The sequence below is a fragment of the Hemiscyllium ocellatum genome, chromosome 25 (assembly GCF_020745735.1).
Source record: "Hemiscyllium ocellatum isolate sHemOce1 chromosome 25, sHemOce1.pat.X.cur, whole genome shotgun sequence".
NCBI lineage: Eukaryota > Metazoa > Chordata > Chondrichthyes > Orectolobiformes > Hemiscylliidae > Hemiscyllium > Hemiscyllium ocellatum.
Genome location: NC_083425.1, coordinates 8,435,049 through 8,461,590, shown reverse-complemented (window position 1 = coordinate 8,461,590; position 26,542 = coordinate 8,435,049). Strand labels below are relative to the sequence as shown.

The window sequence follows — 26,542 nt, the reverse complement described above, 5'->3', positions numbered from 1 at the left end:
TTTTACATAGTTCAATGGGTGTCAGGAACCTCTTTATATCTTGTGTGATCCATCTAGGAATCTACATTTTCAACTTTAACGGATTGTTAATGTTAAGGAGTGTTGCAGGTCAACCTTCAACATCCTTCGGGATTTTTTAGTAGAAGTCAGCATTTTTCCACTCCAAGTGGGAAGCCCGGTTCGTTGTTTTTCCCTCAGTCCCTCACTTGGGGCTACTAAGGTCACTTGTAACCTGCCTATTATTATCTAGGTGTCATCTACCAAGGTCAGGGGTCACGTGAGGCATTATTAGAGCTGCATTCTGCAGTCAGTAAGCAATGATGGAATGCTGAGTTGGAAGATGTTCTTTGACATAAAGTCATAGAGCTGTACAGTGTGGAAACAGACCATTCAGTCCAACTCATCCATGCCAACCAGATATCCTAAATTTATTAGTCCCATTTGTCAGCATTTGGCCCATATCCCTCAAAACTATTCCTATTCATATACCCATTCAGATGCCTTTTAAATGATCTCATTGTACCAGCCTCTATCAGTTCATTCTGTGCACACACCACCCTCAGTGTGAAAATGTTGCACCTTAGATTCCTTTTAAATCTTTCCCCTCTCACCTTAAATTACACCCTCCAGTTATGCAAACTATTTCCTGACTCAGTGATGCCCCAACTCAATGTAGGTGTGATGTGCTTCAGTATTGGATTGATGGGAATGCTGTGAAAGCATTTCAGAATGGAAGGGACTGAATGAGAGTTTAATTTGATAATAACAGTAGAATAGTAGTAAATGGCTACCCAAGTGATGTGTGAATTACACTGGCTAGTCATCCACATTCCTGCATGTTGTCTGTGAGACAATGTCATCCCCACCTACTTCCAGAATGTTCAGCTTCTTGGAGAAAGACAGTCCAGTTTAACCCTTTAACATTACTCTCTCTCTTGACATTAATGTACAATTTAATCTTTTAACATTACATTCCACCCTTTATCATTCCATGATAAATACCTAGATGGCACTACTGGCTTTTATAAGACTCTGACATCCATATTTAAGTAAATTACTGATGCAAAACATTCAATGATTATAACAACAACATTATTACTCCATGCAATAGATAGAATTTGTAGGATCCTCCCACGTGGAAAAAAAGTTAATCAGTAACGTTCTTAAATCCACAGAACTCAGTGACCCCTCCATCCCCTCCAAGTCAAGTGGAAACGAGCCAGTTGTTCAACAACTCCTTCAGTAAAGTGCAACCTGAAATCAAAATCAGTCTGTCCTTCTGCATCACTCCATGGAGAAATCTGATTTCTGGGATTCATAACCATATCCCAGAAACTGAGAATCCCACAACAAAAACCTGGGCAAAGCTTTCCTGGCAGTCAATGCACTTCACGGTCAGGATCCGAGTGGACTGGATCCACTTTCTCCCCCTTTTCCCGGTGTTGTCCTAAAAATACTTCTAAAGGGAGGTGTGGGGGATAAAGGCAATAACTTTTAAGAAGTACCAAATTCTAATTTTAATGCTCTGGAGCCTAACACCTTGTGTCTGTAGGACTTTAGATTAGATTAGATTCCCTACAGCACGGAAACAGGCCCTTCAACCCAACAAATCCACATCAACTCTCCAAAGAGTAACCCACCCAGACCTTACTGATGCACTTATCACTATGGGCAATTTAACTTGGGCCAATCCACCTGACCTGCATATCTTTGGATTGTGGGAAGAAACCGGAGCGCCCAGAGGAAACCCACACAGACACGGGGAGAATGTGCAAACTCCACGCACACAGTTGCCCGAGGCTAGAATTGAACCTGGGTCCCTGGCGCTGCGAGGCAGCAGTACTAACCACTGAGCCACGGTGCAGCCCTAAGTTTAAAACTTGTTTTTCCGGGGACTTTAACTCCCATTTACCTAGGGCACTCAAACCCCTTTTCTTCCTCTATATGTCTGGGGACTTGAACCCCAAATAAAACCTAGGAGCCTAACCCCATTTAAAACCCAGGGGATTCGAATCTCAATTAAAACCCAGGGGACTCTAATCCCAGTTAAAACCCAACTTCATGCAAAGTGAGTAGTTGGTGTGCAAGTGTGCGTGTCACCTCAAAGATTCTGTCACCATCGAGTCAGGAGGCAAGGGGTCAATTGAGTGTTAAGAGAGCGATATCAAGGTGAATCTTACCTTGTGGGCTCGTCTCATGCAACCAACACTCAGACGATCGCTTATTCAGTCCACCTTGAAGTTCTGTGGATGTTGGAATCCCACTGCTGCCATTATATGTTAAGTTCTTTTCCCTAGGGTTCTCACGAGATGCAATTTGCACACGCCAACTTCTGCAAACGGTTAAAGTGTATTAAAGCTTGCACAAGCTAGGTGTGACCCCTTTGACCCTCTTCGCAGGCATACAAAGTCAAGTCAAAAGAACCCCCGAGCAAAGGGAACACATTCCTTTACACAGGTCAGTTGATAATGCTCACAGGTATTTCGGCCTCTCCCCTGCCCCTCCCCACCCCCACAATAACCACACTACCCCAGGTACAATGGGAGGAAGAGGTCATTCTCTGTGATCATGTAAATGCCCTAATCTTGGGGAACCTTTATGTAAACGATTCCTGACACTGTGATTCCCCAAGACAATAAGTGTGATATGCTTCAGTTTCGAGGGATGATTGTGCAAACACATTTGAGTGGTTGCGGATGGCTGTGAAAGCGCTTCAGAATGGAAGGGACTGAATGAGTGTGTAATTTGATAATGGCTGTAGAATAGTAGTAAATGGCTACCTGAATGAAGTGTAAATTACCATGGCTAGTCATCCACGTTCCTGCATGCTGTCTTTGAGACAGAATGTCATCCTCACCTCCTTCCAGAATGTTCAGCTTCTTGGAGAAAGACCGTACAGTTTAACCCTTTAACATTATGTTAATGTCCAGAGAGAGAGAGAGAGAGAGAGAGAGAGTACAATTTAATCTTTTAACATTACGTACCAGCCTTTTATTATTCTATGGTAACCACCTAGATGGCACTACCAGTTTTCGTTAAGACTCTGACAGCCAGTATTTAAGCAAATTACTCAGGCAAAACATGCAATGATTATAACAACAACATTATTAGTCCATGCAATGGATAGAATTTGTAAGATCCTCCCACGTGGAAAAAAATTCATCAGTAAATTTCTTTAATCCACAGTCCTTAGTGACCACTCCATCCCCTCCGAGTCGAGTGGAAACGAGCCAATTACTCAAAACCTTCAATAGAGTCAAAATCCTTGGGAATTCTGATTTCTTGGATAAGGGCAGTTCAATACTTAACAAAACTGTCATCCCCACATACTTCCAGGATGTTCAGCTTCTTGGAGAAAGACAGTACAGTTTAATCCTTTAACATTCCATTAATGTTCAGAGAGACAGAGAGTACAATTTAGTCTTTTTACATTACACCACAAAAAGAAGTGTTTTAATGCTGGTATGTTGCTGGTCGAAAAATTGGGGCTGAGTGTAACATAGAGTCATAGAGATGTACAGCATGGAAACAGACCCTTCGGTCCAATCCGTCCATGCCGACCAGATATCCTAACCCAATCTAGTCCCACCTGTCAGCACCCGGCCCATATCCCTCCAAACCCTTTCTATTCATATACCCATCCAAATGCCTCTTAAATGTTGCAATTCAGTAATGGTCAATGGATATTTTTCAGGCTGGATGAAGTTTTGTAGTGCAATTGCCTAGGAGTTGGCGTTGGTTCCCTTCCTTTTCCTGAAATATAATAATGATCTGGATCTTGGTGTGCAAAGAATTTGATAGCTTGCAGATGACACAAAAGTTGGCATAATTGTAAATTGTGAGGATAGTATGGACCTCCAAAACGACAATGACAAGTTGGTGGAACAGATTAGTGCAGAAGTTGTAGATGAGATTCAATGCAGAGAAATGTGAGCTAGTACACTTTAGTAGGAAAATTATTGAAAGACCATATAAAATGGAAAACAATTTTTAACAGTGCGTGGAAACAGAGGGCCCTGGGTGTATTTGTGCACAAATAATTGAAGATGTCAAGACAAGTGGAAAACGTGATTAATGAAGCATATGTTGACATTGGTTTTATAGATAGAGATATGGAGCACAGAAGTGAGGAGGTGATGTTAAATTTGTACAAGGTACTTGTTAAACCTCAGCCGAATATTGTCTGTAGTTGTACGTGCCACACTATAGGAAAGATATAATTATATTGGAGACAGTGCAGACATTATTAACAAAAATGTTTACAGTAATAAGGAGCTTCAGTTCTGAGGATAGATTGAAGAAATTGGGACGGTTCTTCTTGGAGAGAAGGCTGCAAGAAGATTTGATAAACATTTTCAAAGTTGAAAGTGTGTTGGATAAGTAAATAAGGAGATATTGTTCTGGCTCAGAGGAGCATGTGGATTTAATCGCTGTGCAAAAACAAAATCAGGATGCTGAGAGGAGAAACGTTGTCACTCGCTGAGTATTGAGCATACAGAATGCACGACCTGGAAGTGATATGGAGGCATGCTCAGTTGAGACATTCAAGACAGCATTGGAAGGTTATTTGAATATAAATACTGAAGAGCCACTATGGATGCAATGGGCCAAATGGCCTCCTTCTGTGTTATCAAAATTCTGTGATTATGTGAGCCATTCTATATGAACCCTATAATTAAATCAAGTCTTTTGATTTGGATAGTGTTCTAAAACCATTGTACAGATGATGGACTGTTTCACTGTATTTTCTCCCATTTCACTTGAGTGTAGACTGTTGTTGGTGTATGAGTACATGGATGCCACCTATGCAGTAGTACTTTGTTGGAGTGGTAATTCTTCACGTAGACCCCTGAACTTGAGTGTCACAAAGCTATTCTGTCATACTTTGCTTTGAGATCCAGAGGAGGAGTGCTACACAGGTTAAGTATTGGGGTACATTGGGTCTTGTCAGAACCTGTGAAGATTTGATCTATATTTTGGTGCTGAATTTTGCAGTTTGAGTATTTTTGTTTTGGCAAAGAGAGAAATGTGTGCTTAATCCTGTGGCATTTTGTTTTTCTTCTGCACTGATTAGTGTGTGTTCGATCAGTGCCTCAGGCATTTCCTACATTTATCTGGAGTAAGAAACCCGAGACCACGTGACATTGGTTTAGACTGGGTATGCGGATGAATGGCCTGCATTTTTACAATGTAATGACAGCAAAACTGTCAGCCTTTGCTGCTGTTACTCTGCTCAAAGTGAAAGGAACTTTGGGAGTCAACTAATGTGAAAAATAATGTCAATCTGTGCTCTTACTATGAATGCTGTGCGATATTGTATGATGATTCTCTTTACTAACTCACTCACAAGCACTCTGTTTACTATACCCCGTTTCCATTCATTCATCCATAAAACTGCATTTTTGTAGTACATTTTACTGTTACAAGATAAACTGACTTAAGTATTCTTTCCTAGGTTGCCTACCCATTACTGTTTCTTTACACCTTTGTTATTGACCCCATGCTGCAAGCAGTGTTGAGACCTTGTTCAAGTGTAGCCTTTGATACAGAAAAAGTGTTAATATTGTCAATTACTCAGAACAATGCCAACCCTGTCATCGTCTGTCCATAACTGACTTGAAACAATGGAAAGATTATAATATTAATTAGCCTCAGTACATGTCTTTCGGGACCTAAATAGGTTGCAAAGCATCAAACAGTTTTCTCCACTAGTGTGTACCTTTTAAAACATATTAAATAACCCCCCTGAAGAAACTGATTATCAAAACAGCATTTCGGTGAAACTGCATGAATGGATGTGTAAAAACTGTCAAAACCGGCAATAGTAAATGAAATCTCACGACCCAGCTGCAGGAGATCTGTTTAATATCCTCTATACTTTTATTTAGTGTGCATATAATACCTCACTTATTTAGATCATATAGGTCTAGTTTTTTTTATGCCTTTACTAACTTTTACGTACACTGTCGCTGCAAAAAATACTGAAGTGATGTCACAGGAAATCTGTAGTGAGTTTCAAAAAGAGCATAGCCGAGAAGTATTAGAAATTAATTAACTCATAAATGTATATAAGTTAATCATGGAACTAATTAAGTAGACATGGCAGGGCAGGTAATATGCTTCAGTTGTATGATGTGGGAGCTAGCTGATCCCAATGTGAACTGCAGTGACCACAATCTGCAGCAACTGTTGGTTGCTGGAGGAATTCTGGCTCATAGTTGACGAGCTGGAATTTGAGCTTCAAATACTGCAGCACATCCTGGAGGGGCCGAGTTACTTGGATGCTTTGTTTCAGGAGGCAGCCACACCTGGTAGATTAGGTCATTCAAATTTAGTCAGTGATCAGGGACAGCAGGGTGTGATTGCAAGTGAGGCAGGTAGGGGGATCCTGAGTTCAGGAGCGGAGGAGTTTCCGCTCTTGACCTTGTTCAACAGGTATGAGGTACTTGTACCCTGTGTGGATGGGGAAGAGGGCTGCGGGGAGGATGAGCCAGTTGACCAAGGCACACTGGTACAGGAGGCCTTTCAAGAGGGGGGAGGAAAAAGATAAGTAGTAGTCATGGGGGATTCTGTATTTTGGGGATAGATAGCCTGATCGAGAGTCCCGCATGGTGTGTTGCCTGCCCAGTACCAGGGTGCAGGACATCTCTGATTTGCTTGAAAGATATTGGAACGGGAGGGGGTGCATCCAGTTGTTAAGACAAACAACATAGGTAAGGAGAGGAAGGAGGACCTGTTTGGGGATTATCAAGCATTAGGAACAAAATTAAGGAGCAGGTCCTCAGATTATAATTTCCGCATTACTACCCCAGCCATGTACAAATTGACTTCGAGATAAGAAAATTAGGGAAGTAAACTTGTGGATATGGGAGTGGTGTGGGAAAGAGGATTCCATTTCATGGGGCATTCGCGTCAGTTTTGGAACAGGAGGGATCGGTCCCTATGGGGTGATCTCACCTGAACTGATCTTGATCTAGCAAAAAGGATAAATAGAATGGTCACTAGAATTTGAAACTAGTGGGTCATGGGGAGGGAAGGGAAAATGACAGGAAGTATGGTGGTAAATAAATAGGAAAATAGCAGGTTAGTATGTGTGCAGCAGGTTTAACTACATAGCAGACTATGAAAGAAGTAAAAGGAAGGATATTATTAGCGAGATAGGAAGTCATGAGGGTCTGAAACTAGCATAAGGGCACTTTACCCAAATGCTCGTTGCATTAGTAACAAGGTTGATGAGTTAACAGCACAAATCATCGCAAATGAAGATTCTGTAGTCATTATGGAAACATGGTCACGATTGAGAGTTAAATATCAGACTATTCTGAAGGACAGATACAGGAAGGTAAGGGAGGTGGTATAGCTCTGATATTCAAAGGTGACATCAGGGCAGTGCTGAGAGATGATATAGGCTCTGAGGAGAATAAGATTGAATCCATTTGGATGGAAATTAGAAATTCATAGAAGAAAAAGTCACTGATAGGCGAAGGCTCCAGACCACCAAATAATAACATCACGTTGAAGTGAGCAATAACCAAAGAAATAACTCATGCCTGTAAAATTGGTCGGGCAATTATCACGGGGGATTTTTGATCTACATGTGGAGTGGTCGAATCAGCTCGGTCAGGGTAGCTGTGAGGAGGAATTTGTTGAGTATATCCGTGATAGTTTTCTTGAACAGTATATAATGGATCTGATGAGGGAGCAAGCTATCCTACATCTGGACCTGCGTAATAAGACAGGAATAATTAATTATTATCATAGTTAGGCATCCTCCTGAAAGGAATGATCAGATGCAAAGTTTTCTGCCTGTTTGTCCAATGTAGTGTTTGTTACAGTTCTTGTAACAGTATTTTGTAAATTACATTGGTTTTGCTTGTTGTCTGTAAAAACTAGCCAGGAAGAGGATTGCAGGTTAGGAGGGCGGTGCTGAGTTGAGGGAACCGACTGAGACAAGGTGGGGGGAGGGGAAATGAGGAAGCTGGAGAAATCTGAATTCATACCTTGTGGTTGGAGGGTTCCCAGGCGGAAGATGAGGCGCTCCTCCTCCAGCCGTCGTGTAGTTGTGTTCTGCCGGTGGAGGAGTCCAAGGACCTGCATGTCCTCGGTGGAGTGGGAGGGGGAGTTAAAGTGTTGAGCCACGGGGTGATTGGGTTGGTTGGTTCGGGCGGCCCAGAGGTGTTCTCTGAAGCGTTCCGCAAGTAAGCGGCCTGTCTCACCAATATAGAGGAGGCCACATCGGGTGCAGCGGATGCAATAGATGATGTGTGTGGAGGTACAGGTGAACTTGTGGCGGATATGGAAGGATCCCTTGGGGCCTTGGAGGGAAGTGAGTGTGGAGGTGTGGACGCAAGTTTTACATTTCCTGCGGTTGCAGGGGAAGGTGCCGGGGGTGGAGGTTGGGTTGGTGGGGGGTGTGGATCTGACAAGGGAGTCACGAAGGGAGTGGTCCTTGCGGAATGCTGATAGGGGAGGGGAGGGAAATATATCCTTGGTGGTGGGGTCCGTTTGGAGGTGGCGGAAATGGCGGCGGATAATACGTTGTATGCGCAGGTTGGTGGGGTGGTAGGTGAGAACCAGTGGGGTTCTGTCTTGGTGGCGGTTGGAGGAGCGGGGCTCAAGGGCGGAGGAGCGGGAAGTGGAGGAGATGCGGTGGAGGGCATCGTCGATCACGTCTGGGGGGAATCTGCGGTCCTTGAAGAAGGAGGCCATCTGGGTTGTCTGGGGGGAATCTGCGGTCCTTGAAGAACTCTCACTAGTATTCTTACATACGGATGAGGAAGGACACTACTTTGACTGGGACAACACATCTACCCTAGGACAAACCTAACAAAGACACGCATGAGAATTCTGAGAAGCATGGCATTCCAAGCGGAACTCTATCAACAAACACATCGAGTTAGATCCCATCTACCACCCCCTGAGAAAAAGAACAGGATGTGACTTTACTGGAAATGACATTGCCAACCCAAAGAAACCCAAACATATGAATAGAAAGCAGGAATTATTAGCAGCGCTTTGCCTGAGGCCCACTGAAGATGTTACCTGGTGGGGTGACGAAACCTCTGGAAATGAACTTTCCAGCTCAGCGAGCAGATCTACTTCCAGGACCTCTGCCTGAGCTACAAATCATCTCAAAACTCACTAAGATGACTGGCAGAGTGAAGTCTGCAGAGGAACATAGATACTTTGTGCAATGGTTTTGCAGATGGAATACAATGTTAATAAATGTGAAGTCATCCATTTTGGTAGAAGTAACAGTAAAAAGGATTATTATTATTTGAATGGTAAAAAGTTGCAGCATGCTGGTATGCAGAGGGACCTGGGTGTCCTTGTGCATGAATTATAGAAGGATGGTCTGGAGGTGCAACACATAGTTAGGAAGGCAAATGGAATGTTCATTGTTAAAAGAGATTCAGTTTAAAAGCGGGGAGGTAATGTTGCACCTGTATAGGGTGCTGGTGAAGCTACACCTGGAATACTGTGTGCAGTTTTGGCCTCCTTATTTGAGAAAGGATGTACTGGCATGAGAGGAGGTTCACGAGGTTAATTCTGGATTTGAGGGGGTTGGCTTATGAGGAGAGACTGAGTAGGCTGGGATTATATTTATTCAAATTTAGAAGAATGAGAGGGAATCTTATCAAAATTGTGAAGGGAGTAGATACGATAGAAATAGAGAGCATGTTTGCACTAGCAGGTGAAACTAGGACGGGGCATAGACTCAAAATTAGGGGGAGCACATTTAGAACTGAATTGAGAAAGAACTTTTTCACCCAGAGGGTTGAGAGTCAGTGCAATTCCCTGCCCAGAGGGGTAGTTGACGCAGTAACTGTTTTTAAAGCTAAAATAAATAATTTTTTGATCAACAAAGGAATTCAAAGTTATGGTGAGAAAGCGAGTAAGTGGAGCTGAGGCCATGAGAAGATCAGCCATGATTTTACTGAATGATGGTCATCTGGCCGTTCAAGCCTGCTCCACCTCCTGCTCCTTGTTCTTATAAAAGTACTAGCACCTCTTAGTTAAGCAAGCTTAGACCTGACAGATATTTTAATCCATCAGGAGTAACAGATAGCATTTAGCAAGTGCTTAAACCATCTGCTTCTCCAAGACAGATGTCACATAAATTTGTGTACATTAGACGCAACAATGTGACACCATAGTGCTAAAACTTTATGTATATAAAAACTGTGTAAAAGAGGCTATTGTAAACCTTTATTGGATTCCATCGCTGCCTCAAACGGTGCTACTGCAGATGTTCAATAAAGAGGCCACTTTCACCGCTCACTAATCTCTGTCACTATTGAACACGATCCCACAATCTGCAGTCAAAGTTCCGTGAGGCTGCAATCATGAGTTCATAAAACCTTCTACTCGAGCACTGCAGGTTTGTAAAAGCCCTTGAAAAATGTTTGAATATTCATAATTAGATTTTTAAATATGTATTAAAAAACTAAGTAACCAACAAAAACACATCCTTCTTTGATGTGCTGAATACTTTTTATGATCATTTTGAACAGAATGCTGGTGGCATGGTGTCACTTGCTCCGACAGCCCCAGACACACCTGTTCCTTCTATCAGTGCTGCAGATGTCAGCTCACTCTTCTTGAGAGTAAACCTGAGGAAAGTGACTGGCCTAGACAAAGTCCCCAGCCATGTGCTCCAATCCTGTTTGAAACAGCTGGCAGAGGAATTTGCTGACATCTTCTTCCTCTCCTCTCCACAATCAGACGTCCCCACCTGCTTCAAGAAGTCCACATTCATCCCAGTACTAAAGAAAGCGCATGTGACATGCCTCAATGACTACCGCCTAGTGGCTCTGACCTCCATAATCATGAAGTGCTTTGAGAGGCTGGTCGTGGCCCACGTCAACTGTAGCCTCCCAGCCTGCCTCAATCCCCTGCAATTTACCTACCAACGAAACAGGTCCACATTAGATGTCATTTCTCGAGCTCGACAGTCATCCCTGGAACATCTGGATACAAAGCCAACTACATCAGGCTCCTAGTCATTGACTGTAGGTCTGGCTTTAACAATATAATCCCAATCAACCTACTCTCAATACTCTGTGGCTTAGGTCCTGGCTCTGTCCTCTACAACTGGATCACAGTTCCTAACCCACAGACTGCAATCAGTGAAGATGGATAAAAGCACCTCCTCCATGATAATCCTCAACACTGACACCCACAAAGATGCTTTTTCACCCTCCTATTGTACTCCCTGTGCACCCACGACTGTGTAGCCAAATTCCGTATGAACACCATCTGCAAGTTTGCTGACGATGCCAACGCGGCAGGTCAGATATCAGAAAATGATGAGTCAGAATACAGGAATGAGCTAGAGTGCTTAGTAGTGTTGTGCAGTGATAATGATCTCTCAGTGTCAGCAAAGGGAAGGAACTTATCATTGACTTCAGGAAAGAAAGAGGAACACATGCCCCTATCTGCATCAACGGTGTTCTGTTGTACAGGATTGAGTGCATCAAGTTGCTAAGAATGATGACAATCAACAATATCCTGGACCTCTCACATTGATAGGATGGTCAAGCAGGTACAACGACACCTCTTCTTCCTCAGGCGACTAGGAAATTCAGCATGCCCACAAGGGGATGCCCACAACATTTACAGATGCACCGGAGAAAGCATGCTATCTGGGTATATAATGGCCTGGTACAGTAACTGCTCTGCCCAGGACCTTAAGAAACTACAGAAGGCCATGTGCACAACCCAGACCGTCACAGAAGCCAACCTTTCATCCATGGACTTGATTTACACTTCTTGTTGCCACGGAAAATCTGCCAACGTCATCAAAGACCCTTCCCATCCCAATAATGCTCTCTTCCAAACTCTTAGTCAGGCAGAAAATACAGAACCTTGAACACATGCACCAACTGGTTCAAGAACAGCTTCTTCCCTGCTGTTATTAGACTGATGAATGGATCCCTCTAATTTCAAAGAATGTTGATCTCTCTTTGTGCAACTGTTGTGCAGCCGTAACCTTTAAGCCTCACTCTGCCTAAGCACCTCATGATCCATATGCCCTTGTTAGTTATGATCTACCTCTACTGCTCACAAAACAAAGCTTTTCACTGTACTGAGCTACATGTGACAACAATCAGTCAAATCAATTAAATTCGTTAATGTTGTGAAGCACACTCTCTTTTATGTTAGAGGCATGACATTTTGTAGTTTATTTATACTTTATTCAAGGTGTGAAAAATAAAGTATGAAATGAAGGGATTTAATTATTTGTAAATTCTTAAGCATTACCTGCTTGCTGATGTTGCTGCTGCTCATGGGTGACATATCCTTGACTTGAGAGATTTAAGGTGGTGTCGAGAAAGGGGAAATCGGTACTGCAGACATTGCTTGATAGTTGTGGTCATCTTTCTTTGATGTCAGCAGTGTAAACTACAGTCTGGTCTGTTACTTTTGAACAGTTTTCTATTACATTTTCAGACAGCTCGGTATGATAAAATCCTTGGAATACACCCTTTTCAGGAAATGAGACGTTGCACGATTACCTATATCCACTGATATAAAGCAAGTCACTATTAGGACCTGATTGCTGATATGTGACATCATGACAGAAAACCTGACCCCATCTCAATGCATGCTACAGCTAAGACATGAACGTTAGCCTATGTACTTTCCGACTGTGGACCAACAAAACAATGGGAAATAATCGTGTCCTTTCTAAAGTCTCCCATGCTCTCAAAAGTTAAGTTAATTCACTTTCTACACATTCCTTACAGTCCCTCTTCTGTGAAGTTACATGAATAATCCAGCAGTGTGTGAAAGCTAACCCAAGGGCCCAAAAAGAAGTTTCATAATATTTCTTAGAAACATTTCGTTCTCCTGTCCTGAGAATAAATAAATAAAGCGAATTAGCATGGGATCTTGTTTTTGATGACTATCCCTCGAGTAACCTTTTCAAAAATGGACAAAAATAAAGGTGAAATATCTTGCCTTCTAAGGTGGAATAGTTGTTGCTGTTCACTCAACTAACCTTTGAACTCTGGATATGGGTTCTGGTATTTTTCTGGCTTCTGGAGAAGAAAATTATGGGGAGACATACTTGAGGTTTCTGAAATGCTGAAAAGAATTGGTGAAGGCAAGACTACTGAGCATTTCAAGCGAAATGACCAGAAATATAATTGTACTGGCGCAGTGCTCTTGGTTCCTTGAATAACAGTACTGCAATTTTTTTTGTTACAGTTCTGTCATTTTTAAAACGACTTGCTCTACCTTTTTCCAATATTAATGGAGTCTATTGTCACTGGTTCTGTTGTTGATGTATTTGTCTGATGGTGTTGAGACATCATACAAGCACAGTGGTGCATAGAACTATCATGTCAATGCATTTCCCGCTATGTTCCATCATCAAAAGCTTGATTAGACTTAAACGGAGTGCTTGCACACTATACCTCCATTCTGTGCATTTGCGAAATCGTGTTTTCACTTTGAGTGTCCAGCAATGTCTGTCCCAGTTTATTGTGCTTTCATTAGATCTTACAAGAAACCAAGCTATTTTCCCTGATAAAATATTAATCTTGTTAATTCTTTTAAAAGAATAGAATAGAATAGCCTTTATTGTCACATATACTCATTGAGTATAGTGAAAAGTTTATACATCACCAATTACAGCACCAACTTGAATACAGAAGTACCTAGACACAGCTTCTTTTGTTACAAGATTAGTGACAGACAAATGTCCAGCATTCTAGAAAAGAATTCAGTCCAGCAGACCATGATGACACTTGGCTTCCAGCTCGCGCTGGGCCCAGGCTCCATACTGCGCCAAAGACAAGCCATGCCAGAAGGTCCCTATGAGAGGATGCCACTGCAGGAGGCTGCCATGCCATCTGGGAGCCCCTGCAGGACGATGTACCTGTGCCACGCCAGGAGGTTGCCATCCACAGCAGAAGGCAGCTGCGCCAGGATAGGAAACGTAGCTTGCCAAAGGCTGGGAATCATTACTTGCTGGAGGCTGGTGATCATTGCCTACCGAAGGCTGCGAATCATTGCTCACCAGAGGCTGGGTATCATTGATTGCCGGAGGCCGCTGATCGTTGCTTGCTGGAGGCCACGAATCATCGCTCGCCGGAGGTCGGGATCATCGCTTGCCAGAGGCCGTGAATCATGGCACGTCGATTTTACTGATTCTCGGATGCTGCCTGAACTGCTGTGCTATTCCAGCATCACTCTAATCTATCTAGCTCCTGGAATGTAGTTTCAAGTTCAAGTTCTGAAATGTGCTTTCGCTCTTCCCTCTTTTTCCCAGATCCAAAATATCTTTATATTGGGGTGTCAGAGTCTTAAAATGATTTGGTCGATCATGTTGGGTAATATTTATCTTTGTTAACCGGCTGTTCGTTGTGAACTTTGACAATGAATATCATTGAGATAGTTGATGGGAAGGCCACCAGTTCTGTGGCTATTCTTAAGCTTATCTTTTTTCACGGATGTGGACTGTGAGCGTGTGCTGTCTGAATTAAAACATAGAACCTTACAGTGCAGTACAGGCCCTTTGGCCCTCGACGTTGCGCCGACCTGTAGAACCAATCTGAAGCCCATCTAACCTACACGATTCTATTTTCATCCACATGCCTATCCAATGACCATTTAAATGCCCTTAAAGTTGGCGCGTCTACTGCAGTTGCAGTATGTTCCACGCCTCAACCACTCTGAGTACAAAAACTACTTCTGACATCTGTCCTATATCTGACACCCCTCAATTTAAAGGTGTGTCCCCTCGTGCTAGCCATCACTATCTGGGGAAAAGGGCTCTCACTGTCCAACCGATCTATCCCTCTGATTATCTTCTATGTCTCGATTAAATCACCTTTCAACCTTCTCTCTAATGAAAACACCCTCAAGTCCCTCAACCTTTCCTCGTAAGACCTTCCCTCCTTACCAGCCACGATCCTAGTAAATCTCCTCTGAATCCTTTCCAAAGCTTCCACATCTTTCCTATAATGCAGTGACCATAACTACGCAATAGTCCAAGTGCGGCTGCACCAGACTTTCCATAGCTACAGCGTGATCTCATGGTTTCAAAACTAAATCCTTCTCCCAATAAAAGCTAACACACTGTGTCTTCTTAACAACCCCATTAACCTGGGTGGTAACTTTCAAGGATATGTGTACCTGGACACGCCGATCTCTCTGCTCATCTACACCACTAAGAATTTTACCATTAGCCCTGCATTCTCCTTCCAAAGTGAACCACCTCTCACTTTTCCGCATTAAACTCCATTTGCCACCTCTCAGCCCAGCTCTGCAGCTTATTTATGTCCCTTCACAAAACCCTGTTGAAAATCCCTAATCAACTTATTCCTTTCTAGATGATTATAAATCCTATCTCTCATAACTTTTCTAACACTTCACCCACAACCAAGATAAGACTGTCTGGTCTCTAGTGACCAGGGTTGTCTCTACTCCCCTTCTTGAACAGGAGAACATTTACCATCCCCCAGTCTTCTGGCACTATTCCTGTAGACAATGATGACATAAAGATCAAAACTAAAGGCTCGGCGATCTCTTCCCTGGCTTCCCAGAGAATCCTCGGATAAATCCCATCCAGCCCAGGGGACTAAGCTATTTTTACACTTTCCAGGAATGCTAACGCCTCCTCCTTAAGCACCTCAATCCCATCTAGTCTAGAATTGACATAATGTCATTTAAAAAGTTGAAACTGCATTTTCAAACAAGTTCCTCCAAAACTAGGATGTGTCTGAAGCATGCATTGCTGGATTCTTAGGAACGTAAAATGTTGGAGTCTTGTCCAAAAGTACATGTACTAAATGATCACCTATCTTCTGAACAAGAGTCCTACTGGACTCGAAACATCACTTCAGTTTTCTCCCCCCACAGATGCTGTCAGACCTGCTGATTTTCTCCAGTGCTTTCTCTTGATTCCCAGATTTCTAGCATCTGCAATATTTTCCTCTGTTTATTCTTTTTTGATTAGCTTTAACAGTATCGTCTCAGCAAACCAAATAAGTTGCATAATAAATGATGTTTTTGTATTTCTTTTCTAGGCTTTTGTTTGCCGAGTCATGGCATATAGGAGACCGGATAAGTCATGTGAACAAGCATTTGAATACCTGAGAGTGCAAGAATATGAGCTGGCAGCCAAGTACTGTACAGAAGCACTCATTACCCTTAGCAATCCTTCCATTACCACTGCATCATGCCAGCCGGAGCTAGATCGTATTCGAATTGAAACTCTTCTTTACAGGATAGCCTGCTTCTTGCAACTTGTGAGTATTGTGTTTTGTTTTAGCAATGTACGGTGTAGGATAAAAGGAGGGATGGACTCACTGGAAGCGGGTTGTTCACTTCATAGACATGGCCAGTTTTTGTCACGCGAATGTATGTTATGTATTTAAAAGTGAAATCTTCTTGGAGCACCACTTGATTGGCCACACTGTTTTGGAATGGCGTTTTAGGTGTGTTTAGCTTACAAACTAGAATATACTTTTGGATGCATTGTTGAACTCGCCAAGCGCTGAAATGGCATCAGGAAACCAGAAAATTATTACCTGCCCAAAAAATGTTTCTAAACTTCAAGCACTACTGACCATTTAGTCTGAATTCTAATGGCAAAGCATTGTCAATACCAGAAAACTTTAGCTCACGTGGTAAGGCAGCTATTGAAATAAGGTGCAATGTAAAAAGCTTCAAATCCTTTCACTGTCTCAGCACAGTTGTGAGGAATGTGATATTCATCAATTTTGAAGTGATATTCGCAAACTGTTATGAATGTTTAGTGCTTTTATTGGAGCAACAAATACTGGCTTTGTCAGTAGCACCCATGAAAGAAAGTAGAAGGTAAACGTGCCATGTGGAATTTATATTTTTTATTTTGGTGTTAAAAATGTTTCATGAATCAGTGCAAACTGATGCTCATGTGGAGAGTGTATTGAAGTAGAACGAGTACTCTATGAACATAGATTTTGTTAATTATTTCAATGGGTTTTGGTGTCCCTAGTCAGGCCATCATTTCTTTTCTATCCTTAATTGCCCTTGAGAGCAGTTAAGAGACAATTAAATTGCTTTGAGTCTGGTGTCACAAGTCAGCCAGAATGAGGAAGGCCAACAGATTTGCTTTCCTGAAGGGCATAAGTGAACTTGTCGTGTTTTGATTCAATTGAAATGTGTTTCATGGTCTTTGCTCAGACTAGCTGTCAATTCTGCATTTTTTGAAAGCAAGTCTTTATACGTTAGATTTGAAAAGAATATGGTGTTATCTTATTGAAGTATTCAAAGTTCTGAAGGGGCTTGACAAAGTAGACATTGCAATAATATTGCTGATGGAAATGTCAACTGGGAACAGAGAGAATAAGGGGGCATTCATAAAACTGAGATGCAAAGAAATTTCATCTTTCAAGGTAATGAATATCTAGGATTCTCTACTACAGAGGATTATGGTGGCTAAGTATTTAAAGAGGAAGTGGATGGATTTCTGAAGTATTGATGAGTTGAAGACTATGAAGACCTGGCATGAAAGGGGAGATGAGGTCTGAGACCATGATCCTGTAGAATGGGGCAGACTTAAAGGGATGAAGGTCCCATTCCTTACTATATTTTTTAAGATCTTGATTTGATTCTTGGATATTTTTCTTCTGCTTTCCACATTCATTTCAGCTTTTCTACTTCCTATCATCATTGTGTTTATTCTATCTGAATTCCTTCTTTTGGATTCCTGGAATGGTAGATGACTAACTGTAGAAGACCACCAGGATTATCCTGAAATGCAATGGATCATCCATCTCTGCCTCCTGAGGGACTCAGCATCATGGATTCCAATCTTCACCCAATCAAATTTATTTCACATGCTATCAAGAAATGACTGAAGACACGCGGAATACTACAAATGCTGTGCTTCCTGACAACATTCCAACATGAGTTCTAAGCACTTTTGGTTTTAGAACTGTCTGGGTCCCCAGCCTAGCTGTTCCAGTATGCCTAAAACGTGGCTTCTATCAACTATGTAGAAAATTGTCTTGGTTTGTCCTGTGCACAAAAGACAGGACAAATCAAATCCAGCTGATTACCATCCTATGAGTCTGTTGTTCATCATCTGTGAAACAATTGAAGATGCAAGCTTTTTTTTTGTTGCGCTTGAAAAGTGTTGGTGAGCTGCACCCTTCAACCACTGCAGTCCATGCAGGTGCTTCACAATTCTGTTGAGAAAGGAGTTTCAGGATTTTAACCCAAAAATGCTGATGGAATCAGGATATATTTCCAAGTCAGAATGGTGAGTGGCTTGGAGAGAAACATCCATGTTGCGGGGTGCCCATGAATCTGCTGCCCTTATACTTCCATATGGTAGTGGCTATGGTTTTGGAATTTGCTGCCTAGGGAATGTTATGATCCCAACTGATGTTCCTGCTGAATATTTTAAAATAAAGTTTCATTTGATGGAGCATACTTTAAAAATTAATTTAAGGTGGTGGTCTTTCATTGTAACATAAGGACACAAAGTCTGCAGATTTGTTTTAAACAACAAAAAAGACCAAGCTATCTAAACTTTACACTGTTTGAAATATTTCAAAACATGTAACCAAAATATTCCATTTACTTCCCATCTTTGGAACTGATCAAAATCCAGGGAAATTTTTCTTTCATGTCTAGTCAGTCAGTTTGACTTACTTGCTTTTCAGTTCCGGTCCTGTGAGCTCTGAAGTCTTTTCCCTGGCATGGAGGGTCAATGTTTGTGGTCATTTTGCCATTTAAGCAACCTGCTTTGTCCTGTATTTTTATCAAACTTGTATTGTTGGAGCTGCACTCACCCAGGCAGGTGGGGCGTGTTTCATCGCACATCCTTCTTGTGCTCTAAAAATGATGGACTTTGTGGAGTCAGGAGGAGAGCTACTCACCAAAGGATTCCTAGCCTCTGACCTGCTCCAGTAGCCATAGTATTTACATGACGAGTCCCATTCATCCTCTACTCAATGATAAACTCTAGGATATTGATTCAGTGGTGGTAATGCTGTTGAATCTCAAGGGTCAATGGTTACACTCTCGTTAGAGATGGCCATTGCCCAGGAACTTTACGTGACACGAATGTTACTTGCCACTTATCAACCTGAACCTGGATATTGTATAGTTTTTGGAGCATTTGGATAAGAACTGCTTTAGTATCTAAGGAGAAAAGAATAAGTGTTGAACATCATGCAGTCATCTGTGAACATCCCCATTCAGAGTCATAGAGCTGTACAGCATTTTCGATCCTCTACCCTGGGGAAAAGATCTTGTCTTTTCACCCTATCCATGACCCTGTGGTCAAACTCATCCATACCAACCAAATATCCTAAATAAATCTAGTCCCATTTGTCAGCATTTGGCCTATGTTCCTGTAAATGATCCTTTTCATATACTCATCCACATGCCTTGTAAATGTTGTAATTGTACCAGCCTCCACCACTTCCTCTGGTAGCTTATTCTATAATTCCCCAGGGGGGCAATGGCCCCCATGGTATTATCACTGGACTATCAATCCAGAGATCCAGATGACATTCTAGGGACCCGGGTTTGAATCCCGCCACAACAAATGGTGGAATTTGAATTGAGTGAGTATCTGGTATCTAACGATGACCATGAATCCATTGTCGATTGTTGGAAAAATGCGTCTGGTTCATTAATGTCCTTTAGGGAAGGAAATTGCCATCCTTATCTGGTCTGTCCTACATGTGACTTCAGACCCACATCAATGTGGTTGGCTCTTAAATGCCCTCTGGGCAATTAGTGGTAAGCAATAAATGTCAGTGACGCCTTCGTCTAGTGAATGAAAAAAAAACCACCTTCTGGGTGATAAAGATGTCTCTTTGGTCCCTTTTTAAATCTTACACCTCTCACCTTAAACCTAAGCCCTCTTGTTTTGGATCCCCTTCCCTGGGGAAAATATCTTGTCTATTTACCGTATCCATGCCCCTCATGATTTTATAAACTTCTGTAAGGTCACCCCTCAACCTCCGACGCTCCAGGGAAAACAGCCCCAGCTTATTCAGCCTTTCCCTATAGCTCAAATTCGCCAACCTTGGCAACATCCTTGTAAATCTTTCCTGAATCCTTTCAAGTTTCACAACGTCCTTCCTATAGTAGGGAGAGCAGAATTATTTGCAGTATTCCAAAAGTGGCCTAATCAATATCCTGTATAGCCACAACATGACCTCCCAATTGCTATACTCAATGCACTGGCCAATAAACGCAAGCATACTAAATGGTGGCTTCACTATCCTGTCTACCTCCGATTCTATTTTCAAGGAACTATGAACCTGCACTCCAAGGTCTCTTTGTTCAGCAATGCTCCCCAAGACCTTACTAAGTGTATAAGTCCTGCTCTGATTTGCTTTTCCAAAATGCAGCACCTCACGTTTATCTAAATAAATTCCTCGACCCATTGACCCATTTGATAAAAATTCCATTGTACTCGGAGATAATCTTCTTGGCTTTCCAGTACATCTCCAATATTGGTGCCATTTACCAACTTAGTAACCATACCTCCTATGTTCATATCCGGATCATTTAATAATGACAAAAAGCAGTGGATCCATCACTGATCTTTGTGGCACACTGCTGGTCACAGGCCTCCAGTCTGAAAAGCAACCATCCCCCACCACCCTCTGTCTCCTACCTTCGAACCAGTTGTGTATCCAAGTAGTTTGTTCTCCATGTGATCTAATCTTGTTAATCAGTCTATCATGCAGAATTTTGTCGAAACGCTTTACTGAAATCCATATCGATCACATCCACAGTTTTGTCTTCGTTACTTCTTAAAAAAAAGCTCTATCAAGTTAATGAGACACGATTTACCATGCACAAAATCATGTAGACAATCCCCAATTTGTCCTTGCCTTTCCAAATAAGTGTAAATCCTGTCCCTCCAGATCACCTCCATCAACTTGCACACCACTGATGTCAGGCTTACAGGTCTATAGTTCCCTGGCTTTCCTATCACCTTTCTTAAATTGTGGCACCATGTGAGCCAACCTCCTGTCTTCTAGCGTCTCACCTGTGGCTATTGATGGTACAAATATCTCAGCAAGGGGTCCAACTTCCCTCGCTTCCCACAAAGTTCTAGGGTACACCTGATCAGGTCCTGGGGATTTATCTACCTTATGCATTTTTTCTTCTGACTTGATATGATGCAGGAATGGCAGTTGATGAAGTCACTGAAGATGGTTGGGAACTTGAGGTTCTTGTGGCACAGTGGCATGTCCCTACCTCTGAGTCAAGAGTTCTGGGTTCAAGTCCCACTTGCTCTAGAAGGATGTAATAACAGATCTGAGCAGGATGATTAGAGGATATCTACCCTGAGGAGCTCAAATGATAACACAACTATTTTCCATTATGCTGGGCATGAATCCAACTGGTAGAGAGTTTTCTACCTGATTACTATTGACTCTAGTATTCCTCTGGTTCCTTGATGTCTACTGGTCAAATGCAGCCTTAATTTCGAGGGTATTTGTGCTTACATCAGGTCTGGAGTTCACCTCTATTTTTTGACCATGTTGGTCCAAGACTGTAAGGTAGTCAGGAATTGAGTGGTTCTGGCTGAACTCAAAGTGAGCATCACTCAGCAGGTTATTGCTGAGCAGGTCTCATACCACTGTCGATGTCTTCCCACAGTTCACTGATGGGCAAGAGTAGACTGACGTGGTGGTAGTTGACCATGTTGGATTTGTCCTGTTGTTTGCAACAAATGTTTGAATATTCATAATTAGATTTTTAAATATGCACTAAAGAACTAAGTAACCAACAAAAACACATCCTTCTTTGATGTGCTGAATACTTTTTATGATCAGTTTGAACAGAATGCTGGTGGCATGGTGTCACTTGCTCCGATGGCCCCAGACACACCCGTTCCTTCTGTCAGTGCTGCAGATGTCAGCTCACTCTTCTTGAGAGTAAACCTGAGGAAAGTGACTGGCCTAGACAAAGTCCCCAGCCATGTGCTCCGATCCTGTTTGAAACAGCTGGCAGAGGAATTTGCTGACATCTTTCTTCTTCCTCTCCTCTCCACAATCAGACGTCCCCACCTGCTTCAAGAAGTCCACATTCATCCCAGTACTAAAGAAAGCGCATGTGACATGCCTCAATGACTACCGCCTAGTGGCTCTGACCTCCATAATCATGAAGTGCTTTGAGAGGCTGGTCGTGGCCCACGTCAACTGTAGCCTCCCAGCCTGCCTCAATCCCCTGCAATTTACCTACCAACGAAACAGGTCCACATTAGATGTCATTTCTCGAGCTCGACAGTCATCCCTGGAACATCTGGATACAAAGCCAACTACATCAGGCTCCTAGTCATTGACTGTAGGTCTGGCTTTAACAATATAATACCAACCGACCTAATCTCAATACTCTGCGACTTAGGTCCTGGCTCTGTCCTCTGCAACTGGATTTTCAGTTTCCTAACCCACAGACTGCAATCAGTGAAGATGGATAAAAGCACCTCCTCCATGATAATCCTCAACACTGACACCCACAAAGATGCTTTCTCACCCTCCTATTGTACTCCCTGTGCACCCACGACTGTGTAGCCAAATTCCGTATGAACACCATCTGCAAGTTTGCTGACGATGCCAACACGACAGGTCAGAGATCAGAAAATGATGCCAGGACATTTCTGGAAAATACTTCATGTTGTGGGTTTGATGTCAGTTATTGTAGCTGCATTGGAACAGCTTGACAAGGGGCTTGGCAGGTTCTGCAGCTCTGGTCCTCAATACAGTTGCTGGAATCTTATCGGAGGCTGTGGACTTTGTAGAGTCCAGTGTCTTGAGCTGTTTCTTGATACCAGGAAATAATGAAATTGAAGGAAAACTGGTGTCTGGGATGTTGGGACCTCAAAGTAGCTGAGATTCACTTTGCACTCCGAGCTGAAAATGGTTACAAATGCTTCAGCCTTTTGCACTGATGTGTTGGGCCCTCCTGTCATTGAGGATTGGGATATTTGTGGAGTTACCTCCTCCAGTGAGTTGTTTAATTGTCCACCACCATTCATGATGGGATTGTAAATCTGCAATCTGATCCGTTTGTTGTTGAATGACTGATCTTTGTTTATCACTTACTTTGTTGTTTGCCAGATAAGGAGGCCTCTGTTGTTGCTTCTCAAGTTTGATACTTTTTTTTAGATATGTCTGATGCTGTTCCTGACATTTGCTCTTTCACTGTTCTTTGAACGAAAGTTAATGGTAATGGTAGAATGAGTATGCTGGGCGGTGAGGTTGCAGGTTGTGTTGGAGTACAATTTTACTGCTGCTGCTGATGACCCCAGCACCTCATTGATGTATTCTGTTGCTGGATCTGTACCATTTACCATAATGGTAGTACCACAGCACAATGAAGGATATCCTCATTGTGATGTCACCACAGGGATTCTGCTGTGGCAATCCTATTGGTTCTATCCTGAAATATGAGCCAGTGGCAGTCATATGTGAGAGATGCGGTTAAGAATATTATTCCCCACTTGTTGGTTCCTTCCTCACCTGCAGCAGACCCAGTTTGGCAGCTCTGTTCTTTAGGACTCGATCAGCTTGGTAATAGCTGATGCTGAAAATGTGCCGCTGGAAAAGTGCAGCAGGTCAGGCAGCATCCAAGGAGCAGGAGAATTCCCGACTCAGGCGACAGACTGTGTGGAGTTTGCACGTTCTCCCCGTGTCTGCGTGGGTTTCCTCCGGGTGCTCTGGTTTCCTCCCACAGTCCAAAGATGTGCGGGTCAGGTGAATTGGCCATGCTAAATTGCCCGTAGTGTTAGGTAAGGGTTAAATGTAGGGGTATGGGTGGGTTGCGCTTCGGCGGGTCGGTGTGGACTTGTTGGGCCGAAGGGCCTGTTTCCACACTGTAAGTAATCTAATCTAATCTAATCTAATTGACGCCTCGGGCATGAGCCCTTCTTCAGGATTGGGCTCATGCCCAAGGCATTGACTCTCCTGCTCCTTGGATGCTGCCTGACCTGCTGCGCTTGTCCAGCGGCACATTTTCAGCTCTGATCTCCAGCATCTGCAGACCTCACTTTCTCCTAATAGCTGATGCTGCCAAGCCATTCTTGGTGGTAAATGTTGAAGTCCCCCACAAGAATATATTATCCACACTTGCCACCCTCAGTGCTTCCATCAACTGGTGCTTAACATGGAGGAATAGTGATTCATCAACTGAAAGGGTATGCAGTAAATGTTCCTTGCCCATGTTTGAGGTGATGCCATGAGACTTCATGTCGGCATTCAGGACCGCAGAGTAACTCTCTTCTAATTGTATCCTATCATGTTGCTACTTCTGTTGGAATGATAGTAATGATATTCAGGGATGATGGTGCTGTTGTCCAGAACTGTTAGGTGCAGTTCTGTGAGCATGACAATGCTTGACTCTTCTACAAGATAGTTTTGGCATTGGCTCCCAGATTTTAGTCGAGAGGACTTTGTAGGGTTAACGGGTTTGAGTTTGCTGTTATAGTTTCTGATGCCTAGGTCAGTGCCATGTGAATGTTTTTGTACTTGTGAGACTTTGTAGCAGCTTGAATGGATTGATTGGCAGTTTCAGAGGGCATTTTGCAGTAGGTCTGACCAGACCAGGAAAGGATGCCAAATTTATTTCCAAAATCAGTGAAACCACATGTCATTTTGCAACAATCAAAAATAGTTTTGAGGCCATCATCAGGCACTTCATTTGTTTTTGTCTTCCAATTCCCCCTAACTTTCATTGGTCCCCACTAGTTACCTGGATGTCCAGTGCACTGGCGAGATAATCATGGCAGTTAGTCAGCAATAACCTGTTTGCTGATACCCAATTTAGGTTCCGGGTTTTAGTACTGCCTTTATCTAAACGTGGTTAATAATGCTGAATTTCAGATGTGAAGTAAGCGTTAATGTCCTTAACAGCAAAGCAGTATGTGGTGGAAGATACTTTAATGTCCTTAGGAAAATAGATGGGAATTGTGGACAGGATCTCTTTGCAGGTTGGAATCACACCTGGTGTCCATGAAGTTGGTTGGGATTGCTGCAGGTCAATTATCTTAGCCCCAGGGCATCACTTCAGGAGCTATTCAGAGTACTGTCTTCACAAAATCATCTTTAGCTGCTTCTTGAAAGACTTTCACCTCCACTCGAAGATCAGAAGTTGGATGTTAGTTACAGTGTCCCTCTAAGTCGTGCACCCTTAACATACTTGCATTCTGTGTGCACATTGATTGCTCCAACAGATTGGCTCCTGGTTCAGGAAGTCACTGTTGTATGGACTTTGGAGGTCCATATGGGAAAAAAACATAAGTGGGAATGCTGGTTCACTGATGAACAGTGTTCAGTACCATTTGCAAATCTTTTGACACTAAGCAATTTGTTTCTAAATGCGAAAAGACTTGGATAGCATTTAGGATGATAAATGGTAATTCAGTTTTGTCAGAGAACAGTTAAATAGCCATTTCCAATTTAAAGTGCACGGAATCTAACCATTTCCTTATGGTATACAGCATTGCCATTGCTTAATGCTGCATATAAGGGGTTCCTCTTGACAAGATCCTCAACTAAACCAACCATGTAAATGCTATGGCTGCAAGAACAAGTCAGAGGCTGAAAAATCTATGGCAAGTAACTTGCCTCCTGTCTCCCCATTGCCGATCCTACATTAATAAGGCATGAGTCAGGAATGTGAAAGAAAACTTCCCATTTGTCCGTGTGACCTAACAACACTCAAGAAGCTTGACACCACACAGGATAAAGCAGCCAGTGATGCCAACACTCCATGAATAAATGTAGAAAACTGTGCAATGTTTGCCAGTGTTCTTGGCTGAGGAGATCAAACAGTTGATCATCAAGAGTCAGGATTATTAAGACAGCCCAATGTACATATAGATTATGTTTTTTACTGTCATTATATTTGCAAGTTAATCATCAATTTAGTTGTAATTTACTATCAGCTTGTTCTTGAAGTGACGATTATTTCAACATTCATTAGTTAATGTGGTGTGAAGAAACCAACTGCAAAACGTAATAATTTTATACTGTTTCTGCATAGTTTGGAGAAGAGATTCCGTCGTTATTTCCAAATGTTTGTTAAGTACTTCCGAGTGAAGGTGTTAAGGAAATTGCCTTTCCTTGTGCTATAGCAGAATCTCAGAAGCTTCTCCATCAGATTTGGGAACTGCACTTTGCTGTAAATGTGAAGCTGTTCTGTCAGTGCATAACCACGTGGCTAAATAAGCTGCTTTTGTCTAGAGTATAGTAGAATGCAATGAAAGATCTTTTTCCCACAGAAATATTGTTTAAAAAGAAGTATTATAACCAGACCAGAAATAAGTGAGAATTATTTAATTTAAAATGTAAAGATTACTTGGCCTGTAAATTACAATTAAGTAATATTTTATTGAGCTGTCTGCAGATGGTAAGATTTGTTGGACTATAAGTTATTTTGGGAAAAGCAGTAACGACTTTATATAATTTGTCAAAAATTACCTTGTTCTCTCTGTTGCAGAAAAACTATGACCAGGCTGATGGAGACTGTAAAATTGGTATGTATTACAATCATTTTATTTAAATTCACT

At 42.3% G+C, this 26,542-nt stretch overlaps 1 protein-coding gene across 6 annotated transcripts in view; it reads left to right on the top strand.

The window, feature by feature from the left end:
- Positions 1-26,542, top strand: part of helz (helicase with zinc finger) — a 293,579-nt gene that overhangs the window by 28,641 nt on the left and 238,396 nt on the right. For 5 of the 6 annotated variants that reach the window (XM_060844736.1, XM_060844735.1, XM_060844734.1 and 2 more), the window contains exons 2-3: positions 16,038-16,259; positions 26,473-26,509. In XM_060844736.1, coding sequence (XP_060700719.1) covers positions 16,056-16,259; positions 26,473-26,509 — 241 coding nt within the window. In that variant the 5' untranslated portion in view covers positions 16,038-16,055. Of the gene's footprint in view, positions 1-16,037; positions 16,260-26,472; positions 26,510-26,542 lie in introns of those variants that run through there. The other variant, XM_060844738.1, reaches the window with a different exon arrangement.